Source organism: Pelobates fuscus, chromosome 1 (genome assembly GCF_036172605.1).
Source record: "Pelobates fuscus isolate aPelFus1 chromosome 1, aPelFus1.pri, whole genome shotgun sequence".
NCBI lineage: Eukaryota > Metazoa > Chordata > Amphibia > Anura > Pelobatidae > Pelobates > Pelobates fuscus.
Window position 1 is genome coordinate 190960768 of NC_086317.1, and position 19061 is coordinate 190979828.

The 19061-nt window shown below is 45.3% G+C and overlaps 1 protein-coding gene across 2 annotated transcripts in view; it reads left to right on the plus strand.

Annotated features, from left to right (window-relative positions):
• The window catches only part of PKP1 (plakophilin 1), a 448336-nt gene that overhangs the window by 317233 nt on the left and 112042 nt on the right, over positions 1 to 19061 (plus strand). For both annotated transcript variants that reach the window (XM_063453188.1, XM_063453189.1), the window contains exon 9: positions 90 to 266. In XM_063453188.1, the coding sequence (XP_063309258.1) occupies positions 90 to 266 (177 nt within the window). The remainder of the gene's footprint in view (positions 1 to 89; positions 267 to 19061) is intronic.

Below are 19061 nucleotides of genomic sequence, written 5' to 3' on the forward strand. Positions count from 1 at the left end.
TTGATCTAGTTTTAATTCATCATGTTTCTCTTTCTTATTCTGACTCTGCTCTGTTTCTTCTTTGGTCATCTACATTTTCCCTTTTCTAGAATAATAACTTGGAGCTGCCCCTGCCAGAGGAAGAAGCTAATCCTAAAGGAGCCAGCCTCCTGTCCCACTCCAGTGCTATAAAAACATACCTGGCCCTTTTAGGTCATAGCAAAAAGGAATCAACATTGGAAGCATGTGCAGGAGCACTTCAAAATCTGACTGCCAGCAAGGGACAGGTAAAGTTCGTGTCTAGGATATACATAGAAGGGTACTAGATATATTATTGTGTGAAGATAGTCTGAAGTTTGTTTATAATACCAACCTAGTTTGAGACCGACAGGGTTATTTGCTAATGTGAGCATTCAAAGTGAATTACTAGAGATGTCCCGAATAGTTCGCTGGCGAATAGTTCCTGGCGAACATAGCTTGTTCGCGTTCGCCACGGATGGCGAACATATGCGATGTTCGGTCCGCCCCCTATTCGTCATCATTGAGTAAACTTTGACCCTGTACCTCACAGTCAGCAGACACATTCCAGCCAATCAGCAGCAGACCCTCCCTCCCAGACCATCCCACCTCCTGGACAGCATCCATTTTAGATTCATTCAGAAGCTGCAATCTTTTTTTTTTTTTTTAGACAGAAGTGTGTTATATTTGAGCATGCTAGGCTGAACGTGCGTATATCATGGCTAGTTGCACTGAGGGTATGAGTATATAGCAGTACATTGTTGTGAAAGATGGCTGTCATGTTTAGGGTGTAGCTTGCATGTTATCAACTGTGTATTTATATCAGCAGCTCCACCACTAGTTATAAATCAAGTGTGAGTCGCCCAATGAGATGAGACTAGTGAATAACATAATACATGAACGGTTAAGGTAAAGGCATGTAAGGAACTACGACAATAAACTCTTTAGGAGGTGAAATAATGACATGTTTAAACGCTTGCTACTTTACGATTAGTTAATGTGCAGAGAGCAGTTCATGCAATCAAAGGCATGGTGTGGAGGATCGGCTATAGTGGGACATGCTTGGCAGGCTGCTGTTTACTGCTTGTGCTCATCCGATCCCTTCTGGGTGCCAGGTGCAGTACCTGGGAATCCCTGATACCTGGAACAACAAAGGCAAGTCTCTGGCTGAGTGCCGGGTTCGCGGCTTGAGGTGGTGGAAGCTTGTTTTTTAGGTGGTCGGATCTGTCCCGGTGGTGCTTCACGTCCGGTGCGGGATTGTGGTGGCTTAAGGTGGAGGCGAGTGCTTGACGTGGGGCAGGCTCTGCATTTCTGTTTGTGCCTCTGGTCCCGTCTTCGACACCTTTTGCGTTGGTGGATTTTTATGGGGACTACTTTGCTTAGCTGTGGTGGAGCTTGTTGGGGCTGTGGTGAAGCTTGTTGGGGCTTCCTGCTTGTTATTTGCTTCCAAAATTGATTAAAGAGTCTGTCCAGCTTAGACTCAATATCCTGCCATGCTTTGCTGGTACCAGGAGGACACGCGGCTGCCGCCATATTGGGAGAGTCGCAGATGAGTATGTCAGCCTGGGCGGCTGTGCTCTGTGCGTCCATTGGCTCTCAGGGGTGGACCGGGATAACCCCCACCGGTCCGAGGGGGGGTAACGGAGCTCCTGCCAGGCATCCCAGGATCGGGAGATCGGCCGCCTCTCCCGCCCGGTGAGCACCAGGCCACACTTGCCACGCGGAGGTAAGTAAGACTTTGTCGAGTTGCTGACCGCAATTAAGCATGTCGGGTCGGTCAGGTAGGAGCAACATTGCTGGGTCATCCCCTTCTGGGGTGAAATTCGCTTGTTGATAGCTGCTTAAAGTGCGTCTTTCCTCCATGACAGCTAGGCCCCGCCCCCCCGGAAGCTGCTTTCTTAGTGAGAGGTGGGACAGTGTAGCTGCTGCTGATTTAATAGGGAAATCGATAGCTAGGCTAGTGTATTCAGTGTCCACTACAGTCTAATCTCTGCTGTAAGGACAGCACCCCAAAAAGCCCTTTTTAGGGCTAGAACATCAGTCTGCTTTTTCTTTTTTTATTTCCTGTGTAATTTAATTGCAGTTGCCTGCCTGCCAGCGTGTGTGTCAGGCTCACAGCGTATACTGTGCCCACTTGCCCAGTGCCACCACTCCTATCTGGTGGCACATTAGATTACACGCGCAGTGCCCCAAATTTGAAGTAGGAGGACCAACCAAGCATCTTTTTCCATCTCCCGGTTCCTAAAATCGATGCCATATACACGTCCCCTGATAGGGGATGTAACAGGGATTAAACTGATAAGAATAGTACTACTTAACACACCACTCCTATCTGGTGGCACATTAGATTGCACGCGCAGTGCCCCAAATTTGAAGTAGGAGGACCGACCAAGGATCTTTTTCCATCTCCCGGTTCCTAAAATCGATGCCATATACACGTCCCCTGATAGGGGACGTAACAGGGATTAAACTGATAGGAATAGTACTACTTAACACACCTTATAATAATGCAGAGAGAGGCAATGCAGAGAGAGGAGTCTGAAGAAGAGGAGTCAGAGGAGGAAGGTGGCTTTGAGGAGGTGGAAGACCAAACACAGCAGGCGTCCCAGGGGGCTTGTTGTCACCTTTCGAGGACCCTCGGTGTTGTACGTGGCTGGTTGGAGGAAGAGACCTTCAATGACATCAGTGAGGACAAGGAACGGGACATGGCTAGCTTGGTATCCAACCTTGTGCAACTGGGGAGTTTGCAGTTTTGCAAATGGACTGTTTGCGGTTGTTTGCGGTGCGTTAAACGGGGAGTTTGGTCTGTCACTGTGAAGCGGGCGTATCCCTTACACTACGTGATCGATACAACATCATACCTGATGCTTTAAAGCACGTTATTCCAAACAATTTAGGAATGTTAGGTGATTTATGCCCTTTATGGATTAAAACCAGACTCTGCATCAACTATGTAATTTTCCATGGGAGTTTTGCCATGGATCCCCCTGCGGCATGCCGCAGTCTAGGTGTTAGTCCCCTTGAAACAACTTTTCCATCACTATTGTGGCCAGAAAGAGTCCCTGTGGGTTTTAAAATTTGCCTGCCTATTGAAGTCTATGGCGGTTCGCCCGGTTCGCCCGTTCGCGAACATTTGCGGAAATTCGCGTTCACCGTTCGTGAACAGAAAATTTTATGTTCGCGACATCTCTATGAATTGCAAGTCTAAGGACAAAAGAGCTGAAATAGAAACATTTTCTAAATGTGATATGCTGTCTATTCAACTACTCAACTACTAGTAATGTACATCGTGCTCTGATATATTACAGAGCCCACAGTAATGCAATGTGTACTAGTATATTACAGAGCCCTCCCCCCCCCCCCCTATAAAGTGCACAAAGTACAAACTGCAGATTGAGGGTAGTTTTGTAATTTTCCAAATATTGCAGAACCCCTAGTAATGTGCAGCATGTACTGGTTATTATAGAGCCCCCAGTATTGTGCAGGGTGTATTGGGATATTACAGAGCAACCAGTAAAGTGCAGTGTGTACAGGGATAGTACAGATGCCTTAGTATTGTACAGTGTGTACTGGGATCTTACAGTGTCTCCTGTAGTGTGCAGGGTGTGTACTAGGGTATTACAGAGGAAAGTGCAGTGTGTTCTCAATATTCCAGAGTAATGTACAATATATATTAGATGTTACAAAACCCCCAGTAATGTGCAATATGTACTGGAACATTACAGAGCTTTCAGTAATATTCAGGATACACTGGGATATTACAGAGGCCCCAATAATGTGTGTTGTATTGGGATATTACAAAGGTCCCATTAATGTGCAACCAGTAATGTGCAGGGTGTAATGGGATGTTACAGAGCCCCAGTAAGGTGCAGGGTCTATTCGGATATTACAGAGGACTATGTATTTGGCAGTGTGTACTGGGATATTACAGAGGACCTTATAATTTGTAGAGTGTACTGGGATATTACAGAGCCCCCAGTAATGTGCAGGATGCACTGGGATATTACAGAGCACCCAGTGATGTGCAATGTGTATTGGGATATTACAGAGCCACCCAGTAATGTGCAGTGTGCACTGGGATATTTCAGACCCCCAGTTATGTGCAGTGGATATAGGCATATTACTGAGGCCTCAGTGATGTGCATTGTATAAAGGCATATTACCGAGGCCCCAGTGATGTGCAGTGTATAAAGGCATATTACCGAGGCCTCAGTAATGTGCAGGGTCTATTAGGAAATTACAGAGGACTATGTATTTGGCAGTGTGTATTGGGATATTACAAAGGACCTTATAATTTGTAGTGTGTACTACAGAGCCCCCAGTAATGTGCAGGGTGCACTGGGATATTACAGAGCACCCAGTGATGTGCAATGTGTATTGGGATATTACAGAGCCACCCAGCAATGTGCAGTGTGCACTGGGATATTTCAGACCCCCAGTTATGTGCAGTGTATATAGGCATATTACTGAGGCCTAAGTGATGTGCAGTGTATAAAGGCATATTACCGAGGCCTCAGTAATGTGCAGTGTATTTGGTGTTTATGTAAGAGAATTTTCGAGAGAATTTGAGATAGCTGAAATAGAAACATTTTCTAAATGTGCTATGCTGTCTATTCAACCACTCAACTACTAGTAATGTACATCATGCTCTGATATACTACAGAGCCCACAGTAATGCAATGTGTACTGGGATATTACAGAGCACCCCATAAGGTGCATCTCGTGCCCCAGTACAAACTACAGATTGCAGGGAGTTTTGTAATTTTCCCAATATTGCAGAAACCCTAGTAATGTGTGTTGTATAATCCTTCTCTCACCACCAATACTTTCAATTGGTTTCCTATTAAGAGAAATCCACTCTGCATTGTGTATTAATAGTGAATGTAATATCCCCGTGTCACCTCTTCCAAGAACTAACATATATCTTTATGCCCTTGTCCAGATAAATATATGACTAGAACTACTAAGGTATTCTACCCGATATTACAAATAAACAGCCAACACCATAGTCCTTACCAGAGAGAAATCTTTACTTAGAATCTGCCCAGTTAAATATTACAGAAGAAGAATGGTACAGAGTTATAGTTAAAATACATTCATAACACTCATACATTCCATCTATCTAATAATATCGGCTACATTGTGTATGTGCTGTGAGATGTTATGTGCAGCATGTGTGTCTTACCAAACCTAATCTAATGTGACTTCCCCAACAATGTGCAGCATGTACTGGTTATTATGGAGCCCCCAGTATTGTGCAGGTTGCATTGGGATGTTACAGAGCAACCAGTAAAGTGCAGTGTGTACAGGGATATTACAGAGCCCTTAGCATTGTACAGTGTGTACTGGGATCTTAGAATCTCCTGTAGTGTGCAGGGTGTGTACTAGGGTATTACAGAGGAAAGTGCAGTGTGTTCTTAATATTCCAGAGTAATATTCAATATATATTGGGTGTTACAGAACCCCCAGTAATGTGCAATATGTGCTGGAATATTACAGAGCTTTCAGTAATATTCAGGATGCACTGGGATATTACAGAGGCCCCAGAAATAGGTATTGTATTGGGATATTACAGAGGTCACATTAATGTGGAACATGTACTGGAATGTCTCAGAGCCCCAGTAAAGTGCAGGGTGTAATGGGATGTTACAGAGCCCCAGTAATGTGCAGGGTCTATTGGAATATTACAGAGGACTATGTATTTGGCAGTATGTACTGGAATAATTCAGACCCCCAGTAATGTGCAGTGAGGCAGGTGTATACCTGTAAATATGGTGTTTTTGTAAAAGAGAGTTTGAGGGAGATTTGTGCAAAAGGAAAGGCCAGAGTAAAAGAAACTGGAAATGGAGACCGGTGAAAAGAAAGATGGTAAGCTAGAATGACATTGCTACAGCTTTACTGGGGTCCTTATGGAACTTTTTCACCTGACCAGGCTGCAGCTCTCCTTCTAGGCAGGTATCGTCCCTTCTGTCTATTCCGCTGCAACCCTTCTTCCAGGCAGGTATCATCCCCTCTGCCTATTCTGCTGCAGTCCTTCTTCCAGGCAGGTATCAACCCATCTGCCTGCAATGTGATTTATATTGCCTTTCCAAAGGCACTTGCAGCTCTCAGGCCTAGCTCTTTTGATTTATACCAGAGCTAGAGGGATTGTGCAGCTAGCCAAAAAAATCCCTAAAAATCCACACAGGGCACCCAGTTCCAAATGGAACTAACATGCAAAGTTTTATATTTACTTGGGTACTAGCCCATATGATTATTACATGAAGATAGCTGTGATAAACTTAATAAAATACAAATAACCAAAACATGTCAGAAAACATACAGGGAATTATAATAACATTTATAAAAGGGTGGGGTAGACAATATTAACCCCTTAAGACCGGAGGGCGTACAATTCCGTCCTTTTAAAAGCGGTTCTAAACGCCGCAGGGCGTAATTGTACGCCCTCCGTTTTTTTGTTACTTACCCACGCCGGCGATCGCGGTTGGGGGGACTCCCAGGGAGCCCCCCGTGGCACGTCCGCCCTCTTCAGCCCCCCCGGGCCATGTGAGAGTGAGGTCCTTGCGAGGACCTCACAATCACATGGCTGGGATAGTTGGCTGCAGCAATGCCAGCAGGGGGACTAACTGGTAATGACAGTTAGTCCCCCTGCTGGCTGGAAATAAAATTAAAATAAATTAAATAAGTGTAAAAAAATATATATATACTTAGATCATATATATATATATATTATATATATATGATCTAAGTATATATATATACACATATATACACACACACACACACTGTCTAGGTGTATTTTAATATTAATATATATATATATATATAATTATATATATATATATATATATATATATATATATATATATTAATATCAAATTACACGTAGACTGATACTGATTAAATATATATATAATTATTGTTATATATATATTTATATATAATATAAAAAATAAATATGTAAATACGTAAAAATATAAAATAAAAAAATAATTAAAAATAAAATATTAAAAAATATATAGATGTGTTTTATTTCGTTCTAACTGTATTGTGATATTAATATATATATATATATATATATTTATATCAAAATACACGTAGAACGAAATAATATATATATATCTATATACATAAATATATACGTATATATCACTATATATACCTATATATAAATAAAAATATTTAAAAGAAATTATATATGTATATATATATATATATACGTATATATACACATATGTATATATATATACATATATTAATTCTACACATATATTTCTGTAATATTTTTACATAATTAGGTATCCTAATTAATTACAATTAGCGGGACCTGCCTGACAACCCATGTCGAAAGTATAGGGAATTTAATTTGCTAGCACTATATTTAACCCTATAACTTTCCAAGACACCATAAAATCTGTACATGGGAGGTACTGTTTTACTCGGGAGACTTCGCTGAACACAAATATTAGTGTTTCAAAACAGTAAAATGTATTACAACGATGATATCGCCAGTAAAAGTCAAAATGAGGCTCAGTAGTGTGTGTGGCCTCCACGTGCCTGTATGACCTCCCTACAAAGCCTGTGCATGCATGCTCCTGATGAGGTGGCGAATGATCTCCTCCCAGACCTGGACTAACGCATCTGCCAACTCCTGGACAGTCTGTGGTGCAACGTGATGTTGGTGGATGGAGCGAGACATGATGTCCCAGATGTGCTCAGTTGGATTCAGTTCTGGGGAATGGGCGGGCCAGTCCATAGCATCTATGTCTTCGTCTTGCAGGAACTGCTGACACACTTCAGCCACATGAGGTCTAGCATTGTCTTGCATTAGGAGGAACCCAGGGCCAACCGCACCAGCATATGGTCTCAAAAGGGGTCTGAGGATCTCATCTCGGTACCTAATGGCAGTCATGCTACCTCTGGCGAGCACATGGAGAGCTGTGCGGCCCCCCAAAGAAATGCCACCCAACACCATTACTGACCCACTGACAAACCAGTCATGCTGGAGGATGTTGCAGGCAGCAGAATGTTCTCCATGGCATCTCCAGACTCTGTCACGTCTGTCACATGTGCTCAGTAAGAACCTGCTTTCATCTGTGAAGAGCACAGGGCGCCAGTGGCGAATTTACCAATATTGGTGTTCTCTGGCAAATGCCAAACGTCCCGCACGGTGTTGGGCTGTAAGCACAACCCCCACCTGTGGATGTCGGGCCCTCATACCACCCTCATGGAGTCTGTTTCTGACCCTTTGAGCAGGCACATGCATGTTTGTGGCCTGCTGGAGGTCATTTTGCAGTGCTCTGGCAGTGCTCCTCCTGTTCCTCCTAGCACAAAGGCGGAGGTAGCGGTCCTGCTGCTGGGTTGTTGCCCTCCTACGGCCTCCTCCACGTTTCCTCATGTACTGGCCTGACTCCTGGTAGCGCCTCCATGCTCTGGACACTACGCTGACAGACACAGCAAACCTTCTTGCCACAGCTCGCATTTATGTGCCATCCTGGATGAGCTGCACTACCTGAGCCACTTGTGTGGGTTGTAAACTCCGTCTCATGCTACCACTAGAGTGAAAGCACCGCCAGCATTCAAAAGTGACCAAAACATCAGCCAGGAAACATAGGAGCTGAGAAGTGGTCTGTGGTCACCACCTGCAGAACCACTCCTCTAGTGGGGGTGTCTTGCTAATTGCCTATAATTTCCACCTGTTGTCTATCCAATTTGCACAACAGCATGTGAAATTGATTGTCACTCAGTGTTGCTTCCTAAGTGGACAGTTTGATTTCACAGAAGTGTGATTGACTTGGAGTTACATGGTGTTGTTTAAGTGTTCCCTTTATTTTTTTTGAGCAGTGTGTGTGTGTGTGTGTGTGTATATATATATATATATATATATATATATATATATATATATATATATATTTATATATATATATATTTATATATATATATATATATATATATTTATATATATATATATATATATATATGTATATATATATGTGTGTGTATATATATATATTACATAGTTACATAGCTGAAAAGAGACTTGCATCCATCAAGTTCAGCCTTTCTCACATTTGTTTTTTGCCGATGATCCCCCCCAAAAAAACAGTTTGAATCACTTCCATTTTTGCAACAAACTAGGAAAAAATTCCTTCTTGACCCCAGAATGTCAGTCAGATTAATCCTTGGATCAAGAAATAGCTTCTTGATCCATGGATTAATTTGACTGCCATTCTGGGGTCAAGAAGGATTTTTTTTCCTAGTTTGTGCTTATATCCTTGAATATTCAGTTTTTGCACGTATGCATCTAGTTGCTGTTTGAACATCTGTATGGACTCTGATAAAACCACTTCTTCAGGCTGAGAATTCCACATCCTTATTGTTCTTACAGTAAAAAAAACCTTCTTTGCCTTAGACAAAATCTTCTTTCTTCCAGTTTAAATGCATGGCCTCGTGACCTATGTAAAGTCCGGTTTGTGAATAGATTTCCACACAATGGTGTGTATTGATACTGGATATATTTGTATAATGTTATCATATCCCCTCTCAGGCCACGTTTTTCTAAACTAAAGAGGTTTAAATTTGTTAACCTTTTTTCATAGCTGAAATGTTCCATTCCTTTTGTTAATTTTGTAGCCCGCCTCTGCACTTTTTCTAGTGCTATAATATCCTTCTTTAGAACAGGTGTCCAAAATTGCACAGCATATTCAAGATGTGGTCTAACCAGTGATTTTTAAAAAGGCAAAATGATATTCTCATGCCAAGAATGAATGCCCTTTTTCATAAATGACAATACCTGACTGGCCTTAGCCACTGCTGATTGACATTGCACACTGTTGCACAGTTTGTTGCGTTAATACAATGTTAAACAAAAATATGCACACCAGTCAAGCTTTAAGACTTGCTTTTCCCACACAAATCACACACTTGCAGTGCTGTTACTACCACAAAGGATTCTTGGTGGGCATATGCAAATTAGTTCAACAAAGAGTCACATTTTTGCCTCATTCCATTTTAAATATGGATTCCTTCGAGTCTGTGTTTGCTGTATACAACATCTTTGAAACACAACTTGGCAAAAGATGCAAAGCCGGTGAACCACTCATGGACAGCTGTTTCATTGGTAATGCAAATCATCAGCATGAGGTTGGTTACTGACTAGCTACTGAGGATTGGAGGTACTTGCAAAGCAACAACCAAAAATGCTAGTCAGTAACCAACCTCATGCTGATGAGTTGCATTAACAACAAAACAGCTGTCCATAAGTGGTTCACTGGCTTTTCTCCTCTTCCTGAGTTGTGTTTCAAAGCTGTTGTATACAGAAGACACATACTCCAAAGTGGAATTATGAGGCAAAAATGTGGTCCTTGAGCTCACTTGCATATGCCTACCCAGAATCCCTTGCAGTAGTGAGAGCACTGTTCAAGTGAGATATCTGTGGGAAAAGCATGTCTTGACTGGTGTGTGTATTTGTGTTTAGCAATGTATTAACCCCTACTTTCATCCACACTTTTTTTCCCCGCCACAACTCTTTGGTATATATTTGTGTTCGGGGCATAAAAGCCGTAATGAGAGCATATTATAAGTAGTTTTGTAAGGTCCTTATGTAAGACATACTGTAAAATGAAAAAGATGGTCATTAGAGTATTGCCGTGTAAAACTAGTAGAGGTTGATCAGGGGAACCTTGAACAGAGGTTAGGTAGTTATCTATAATTTTGATGGGGCACCATTATTGGTAGGGTAATAGGGAATTTTTATAAACTGTCCCCTCTGGCTAGTTTTGGTATGGCTGAGGGATAGTACATAGTGGTTTTGTATATTTGTGAGGTGAGATTTCTTAATGTAGTCTGGATAAGTTTATGGAAGTAAATTCTGGGGAAGTGAAGTTTATGGAAGTAAATTCTCTTGGTCTGAGAAGCAAATAGAAAGCTAGATAAATGGCAGCTTTTATGACATGATTTGTGTGTGGTTCGAAAGCTGCAGTATCAATGAGATCGGAAAGTGACTGGAAAAGTTGACTGTGACTAGGTAATCTAGAGGGCGGAAGAGTATTACTTGAGTTTTTAATGTCTTTCAACATAGTTTTAATTTGATAGGATGACAGAAAACTGTGTCTGTTAGGCCATAGGGTCAGTATGGGTGTTGTATACTGCTTTAATATAATTTAGTAGTGTTAAGACGATTTTTAGTGAAGATGGCAAAAAGAAGTAAAAGCTACCAATGTCGCCATAGAAAACTTGTTTACAATATTAAATTCTAGCAAGAACCGGCTACAGTACTGCAGAATTCGTTGGCACTTTATAAATGATAATATCCTGTGACTGACTGCCTGGCACCCCGATCGGGTACCTCCGTCAATCGCTGCTTCCTAGTCGCCTTGAGTACTATAAGCACCGCACCGGACATCATCAGCACCGTAAACCCCACAATCCTGTGCAGCTTGGTTGGGGTCTCTCCGTCCTCCACCCACCCTGGACCCAACTTCCAGTGGGTAGACCTCTCCTAGACCAGAGAGCATAGCAGGAACAGCTCTTATAAGACCTAGTGATTATGCAATCCATCATCCCTGCTTGGGAGATAATTGGATCAGTAACTGTACTAATTCTAATCCAATTATCTCCAAGCACAGAAAAACATACTTTTTTTAAAACTCCCCAAAAGTACCCTAAAAATACATAAAATCCCACAAATTGTATGTTGAATGTTACATTCCCGGATAGCCCTGATCTGGATAACCAACATATCCAAAATCACCCAGATCAGTTGAGGGGTTCAGAAATGTTATGGAAGTCATAGTTTTTACTGACCACAGGCTGTCAGGGTTCCGCGGGCGGCTCTTAGGGGTGGCTGCAAGCCGCTCGCAGAACTCACCCTCGGTTCGAGACCGCCTGTGTAGGTCGGCGAGCCGTGTCCTCACTGCCTCGCACGCTGCTCGCATCCTCCTTCTCGTCCCCCGGCGGCAGCGTGTATAACGCTGCACGCTGGGAGACAGCACATTTATGCAAACGCCGGGGTCAGCCACGTGACCCGGCGTTAAAGTCACAGTATGACAATCACAGTGGGAGGTATAGATATCTCCCACGTGTGATTGTTAATTCTGATTGGAAGTTATCCAATCAGAATTAACCACAGGGTTTATATACTTACCTTCCCTGCCCCTCAGTGCCCTGTTGTGGTCTTTGATACCTGTATTGCTGTTTTCTTGTAGTTCTCTCTGGTTACCGATTATTTGGCTTGTTTCTCCGACTCTCCTGTATTCTCCATCCCTTTGACCTCGGCTTGTTTCTCGTTCTCCCGTTTTCTGGCTCCCCTTACTCGGCTTGTCTCCTGACTATTCTGTGTGTGCTTAGCCCGGCCACTCTAAGGTCCGGTACTGCACCTTTTCTGTGTCTGTGTGTGTGTGTTAGCGTGTTGGGTTCCCCGAATCGTGACATTACAACAGGGCCATAATGGAACCTGCTGACATTCCACAGCTATTAGTTAATCAGGAGGCTAGAATGGATGGTTTAGACCACCGTATGGATCAGTTTGCCCAGGCTTTACAAACCATACTGGCTCGTACTGCACACTTGCAACCTGCCGTTCAGGAGGCTGCTGCTGCTGTGCCTGAACCCATTCCCACTCCGCTACCCGTTCCTGCTCATGTAGTTCATATGACGCCGCCACAGCGCTATAGCGGTGATCCAGCATTGTGTTGTGGTTTCCTCAACCAAATTGATATCCATTTGGTGATGAATCCACGTTCCTATCCCACTGACAGATCCAAAATTGCCTTTTTGATAAACCACTTGTCTGGGAAAGCTTTGGCATGGGCCAACCCCATGTGGGAGAATCCGTCTCCTATGTCCTTTGCAGATTTTTTGACGGCTTTCAAACGCACGTTTGATCAACCTGGTAGGGTTGCCTCTGCTGGCAATGCTCTGCTTAGGGTCGACAGGGTAACAGGTCCGTAGCGGATTATACTATCGTATTCCGCACTCTAGCAGCTGAAGTGGTTTGGAATAATGATGCCCTCGTAACAGCCTTTCAGGAGGGTTTGGCTGCCTACATACTGGATGAAATAGCATCCAGGGAATTGCCTGTTCTTCTTTATGATGTTATAGATATATAATTCTATATAATTCTATATAATTCTTATAGACAACCGTATAAGAGAGAGGCGTAGTCAAAGACGGATGAACACTCAGGTGTTACCTGCTCTCCCCAGTACTGCATTACTAGCTTTACCCGCTCCTAGACAACCATCCCCCGAACCCATGCAATTGGGTGCTACGGGGTTAACTGAGGCTGAAAGAGCTTATCGTAGAAGGGAGGGGTTATGTCTTTATTGTGGAAAGAGGGGGCACCACTGTAATGCCTGACCTAAATTACATGGAAACTCCAGTACCTAAGGCCTAGAGAGGGGTCGGCCTCGGGTGTTATGACTTTGTCCCCTCACGTGTCCATCTCCAGACCGTTTATTACGGTTTCTCTTCTGGTCAATAAAACCACTATAACAACTTGATCGATTCAGGTGCGGCAGACAATCTTATGGATGAATACTTTGCTAAAACCGCTGCCCTGACTTTGATCCAAAAGGCCATACCCTTGGCCGTTGAGGCCATAGATGGTAGACCATTTGAGAAACCTCTGGTGACCCACGAAACCCAAGAAATAATTATGTCTGTGGGTGCTTTGCACAAGGAAAGGTTAACCTTCCAAATAATTGACTCTCCTACTGCTTCCATCGTTCTGGGTTTTCCCTGGTTAGTGAAACACAACCCAGTACTGGATTGGGGTTGTTTAGATATACTCTCCTGGGGGGAATCTTGTCAACAAGACTGTATGGCCCATGTACGTCCTGTTTGTTTACTCAATGTGCCCACGGCTAAACCACTTTCTGTTTCTGTCCCTTCTGTGTATGCAGACCTTGCATTGGTTTTTTGAAAAAAGGGAGGCAGATAAGCTACCCCCACACCGTGACTATGACTGTGCCATAAACCTGTTACCGGGCACTATGCCACCTAGGGGTAAGGTCTACCCTCTTTCAGAAAAAGAAAATCAGGCTATGGCGGAGTATATAAGGGAATCCTTGAGGAAAGGTTTTATCAGAAGGTCCTCCTCTCCTGCTGGTGCTGGTTTCTTTTTCGTTGCCAAGAAAGAGGGTGACTTACGGCCATGCATAGATTACATGGGTTTAAACAATATAACGATCAAGAACGCTTATCCTATCCCTCTATTTGATCGTGTCAAAGGTTCTAGATATTTTACTAAACTAGACCTCAGGGGGCCTTATAACCTTGTTCGTATAAAGGAAAATGATGAGTGGAAGACAGCGTTTAATACACGTAGTGGACATTATGAGTATCTAGTCATGCCTTTTGGACTGTGTAATGCTCCTGCTGTGTTTCAGGACCTCATAAATGATGTCCTTAGGGACCTACTGCATGTCTGTGCCGTGGTATACCTTGATGACATACTTGTATATTCTCCTGATTTAAAGTCACACCATACTCATGTGAGGATGGTGCTTAAGAGATTGTTGCAGAATGGTCTGTATTGCAAGTTAGAAAAATGTTTGTTCGACCAGACTTCTGTGCAATTCTTAGGGTATGTCATTTCCGAATAGGGATTCAGCATGGATCCTTCTAAATTGGAAGCCATACTGTCCTGGCCTCTTCCCCAAGGACTTAAAGCTATACAGCGCTTTATAGGGTTTGCCAACTATTATCGGAAGTTTATTAAAAAGTTTGCATCACTTGTTACCCCTATTACGAAACTAACAAAAAAAGGTTTGCACCCCAGGGTTTGGACTCCTGAAGCCCTTGAGGCCTTCGAGACTCTCAAAAAGGCATTTGCCACTGCCCCTGTGCTACACCATCCTGATCCTTCCCTTCCCTTTGTTATGGAAGTGGACGCTTCTGAATCAAGGTGTAGGAGCAGTGTTGTCCCAAAGGTTATCGTATGACGAACCCCTCCATCCCTGTTGTTACTTTTCTAAAAGGCTGTCTGATTCAGAGAAGAATTACGATGTCGGGAACAGGGAACTATTGGCTATTGTGATGGCTTTTAAAGAATGGAGGTACTTATTAGAGGGATCTAGACACAAAATTTTGGTTTTAACTGATCACAAGAATCTCTCCTATATAGCAGATGCCAAAAGATTGTCCTCTCGGCAGGCTCGATGGTCTTTATTTCTTTCACGCTTTCAGTACGTTATTACATATAGGCCTGGTTACCGTAATGTCAAAGCTGATGCCATCTCCCGACAGTACGAACCTTTAGGGTCTATAGCTCCCGCTCCCGAACCCATTGTACCAGCGTCTCAGATTATAGCTGCTACTCATTTGGCTATTTCGTCTCCTTTCCTTGATGGTATCAAGACATACCAAACCCAAGCACCCTCTGAGACACCCGTTGGTAGACTATACGTGAAAGTAAAAGACAGAAAAAAGTTGTTAGCTTTATTTCACACCGCCAAAACTGCTGGTCATCCGGGGATTACCAAGACGTACAAGGGTCTCCTTCAACAGTTCTGGTGGCCTTCACTTAAACAAGATGTGGTGGATTATGTGCAGGCTTGTCGTGTCTGTACACAGTGTAAGTCGCCTAATGTTAAACCCCGGGGACTCCTGATGCCCCTGTCTGTACCCAAGAAACCCTGGACTCACTTATCCATGGATTTTATTGTGGATCTTCCTTCCTCTGATGGACAGACAGTAATTTTGACTGTGACAGATAGGTTCTCTAAAATGGCGCACTTTATTCCGCTTAAGAAACTTCCTTCTGCGGTTCAGTTGGCTCAGGTGTTTGCCAAAGAGTTGTTCCGGTTGCATGGTATACCATTGGATATCGTATCCGACAGGGGTTCTCAATTTGTCTCTCGGTTTTGGAAGGGCTTTTGTGCTGAGATGGGGATCTCCTTGTCGTTTACGTCCTCCTATCATCCTCAATCTAATGGAGCTGCTGAGTGGGCTAATCAGTCTGTGGAGTTGTATTTACGCTGCTTCACGAATGCGCATCAGGACAACTGGTCTTATCTTCTTCCCTGGGCTGAGTTCGCCAGGAACACTGTGACACATTCGTCTACTGGCTTAAGTCCTTTTATGGTTGCTTATGGGTTCCAACCCTCTGTCCTTCCCGGTGTATTCTCCGACAAGGGAATGCCATGGACGAGCACCTCACCTCCTTACGGAAGATGTGGGATCAGGTCCATCTTGCTCTCTCTCGTGCAGCGGTTGCTCAGAAGAGATTCGCTGATCGCCGTAGGTGTGCGGCTCCTACTTTTGCTCCGGGTGATAGGGTTTGGTTGTCCTCTAGGAATCTCCACCTCAGGGTCCCCTCGATGAAGTTTGCGCCCAGGTTCCTTGGTCCCTATAGGGTATTGCGTAGGGTCAATCCTGTGTCCTACTCCCTGGCCTTGCCTCCTTCCATGCGTATACCTAACACCTTTCACACCTCCCTATTGAAGCCCTTGCTCTGTAATCGGTTCTCCGGCCCTCTCAGGCGACCCGATTCCCTCCGCGCAGTCTCTAGTGACGTGTACGAGGTGGCTGCTCTCCTCGATTCTCGTTTTTCTTGGGGTCAGTTGCAGTACCTGGTGGATTGGAAGGGTTACGGTCCTGAGGAGCGGTCTTGGGTCTCTGTTTCTGATTTGCACGCGCCCTCTTTGGTTTGCTCCTTCCATGTGCGTTTTCCTTTGAAGCCTTCTGCTTCCCGCCCTCTGGGCGGTCTTCGAGGGGGGGGAAGCAGAAGGTCTCCTCCTCCTGTGTAGGTCGGCGAGCGGCGTCCTCACTGCCTCGCACGCCGCTCGCATCCTCCTTCTCGCCCCCCGGCGGCAGCGTGTATAACGCTGCACGCTGGGAGACAGCACATTTATGCAAACGCCGGGGTCAGCCACGTGACCCAGCGTTAAAGTCACAGTATGACAATCACAGTGGGAGGTATAGATATCTCCCACGTGTGATTGTTAATTCTGATTGGAAGTTATCCAATCAGAATTAACCACAGGGTTTATATACTTACCTTCCCTGCCCCTCAGTGCCCTGTTGTGGTCTTTGATACCTGTATTGCTGTTTGCTTGTAGTTCTCTCTGGTTACAGATTATTTGGCTTGTTTCTCCGACTCTCCTGTATTCTCCATCCCTTTGACCTCGGCTTGTTTCTCGTTCTCCCGTTTTCTGGCTCCCCTTACTCGGCTTGTCTCCTGACTATTCTGTGTGTGCTTAGCCCGGCCACTCTAAGGTCCGGTACTGCACCTTTTCTGTGTCTGTGTGTGTGTGTTAGTGTGTTGGGTTCCCCGAATCGTGACACAGGCATGGTCCCATAGCCGAAAGTAGTTCCATAGAATAGCGGCTAAGTCCCCCCGAAGTCTGTTCTCCGTTTTCGGGCATGCGAACAAGATGGCCGCCACCTTGTGGTCGTCCATAGGAATTGCGGTCACCTAGACCAACACTTAGACCATTGTGGTGGAAATTGCAACAATTTGTCAATTAAGCTTAACAAGCTCCAGGGTGATCTCCGGTTCGTGTGGCTGTACGGTAAACGACCCATATAGTCCCAAACATAGCCTGTTATAAGTCCAAGAGGGTTTAACACAGGGGCCATAGTCACAGGGTAGGAGGCTGGCAAACAGGCCCCTCCCAAAACCAGTGGTGAGGTTACTTTCGTCACATATCCCTTATTAGATTTTGAGCTATAACCAGCTTCAGATCTGTACTGGGACCCACCAAAGGGCAGGCTATTTGTGTTGTTGTCAGTACTCTCTTGCAACTTGCTTTTTTTTGCTCTCCCTAAGTTTAAAAGGTAATACAGGCATGGACCCCTCGCTCATGGTACCTAGAAGGATATTGGCTATACCTCACTGACAGGGGCGGACTGACCGGTCGGGCACTTCGGGCATGGTCCGAGGGCCCGGCCGGGAGGTGGGCCCGCCATCAGGGGGCCCTGCGGCACACACTGAGGGGGCCGGCTGCGTTCAGGGCCGGCCCTTTAAATGCTGCAGCCGCCTGAGCGCTCTGTTAAGAGCGCTCAGGCGGCTGCAGTTGCTTCTTTCCTCCCCTGTAGCGTGGCCGAGCTGCTCTGCTGTCCGCGGTGCCCGGCCGGAGTGATAGGAAGGTGCACACCTGTTCCGCACGGAGTTTCTGTTTCCTGTACCCGGCCGGACTCACAGGAAGTGCACACTCAGTGTGCACCTTCCTATCACTCCGGCTGGGCACCACGGACAGCAGAGCAGCTCGGCCACGCTACAGTGGAGGGGGGAGTAAGAAGAGAGGGCGGTAAGAAGAGAGGGGGGGTAAGAAGAGAGGGGGGGGAGTAAGAAGAGAGGGAGGGGGGGAGTAAGAAGAGAGGGAGGGGGGAGTAAGAAGAGGGTAAGAAGAGGGGAAGGGGGGAGTGAGAAGAGGGGGGAGGGGGGAGTAAGAAGAGGGGGAAGGGGGAGTAAGAAGATAGGGAGGGGGGAAGTAAGAAGAGGGTAAGAAGAGGGGGAGTAAGAAGAGGGGGAGGGGGAGTAAGAAGGGGGCTAAGGAGCGAGGGAGGGGGGAGTAAGAAGAGAGGGAGGGGGGAGTAAGAAGGGGGTAAGAAGAGGGGGGAGTAAGAAGAGGGGGAGGGGGGCGTAAGAAGAGGGGGGATGGGGGAGTAAGAAGAGGGAGGAGTAAGAAGAGGTGGTGTAAGAAGAGGGGGAGGTGGGAGTAAGAAGAGGAGGAGGTGGGAGTAAGAAGAGGGGGAGGAGGGAGTAAAAAGAGAGGGAGGGGGGTAAGAAGAGGGGGAGGGTGTAAGAAAAGAGGAGGGGGAGGGGGTAAGAAAAGAGGAGGGGGGAGGGGAATAAGAAGAGGGGGTAAGAAGAGGGGGAGGAGGGTAAGAAGAGGGGGGAGGGGGTAAGAAGAGGGGGGAGCAAGAAGAGGGGGAGGGGGGAGTAAGAAGGGGGGTAAGAAGAGAGGGAGGGGGGAGTAAGAAGGGGGGTAAGAAGGGGGGAGTAAGACGAGGGCAACTGCCCCCCCTCCCCTCCCCTCCCCTGTCCGCAAGCACCGTGCGGGCAGCCAGCAGGGGAGGGAGGAAGAGAGGACCCGGGAGCTCAGCCTGCAGCTCCT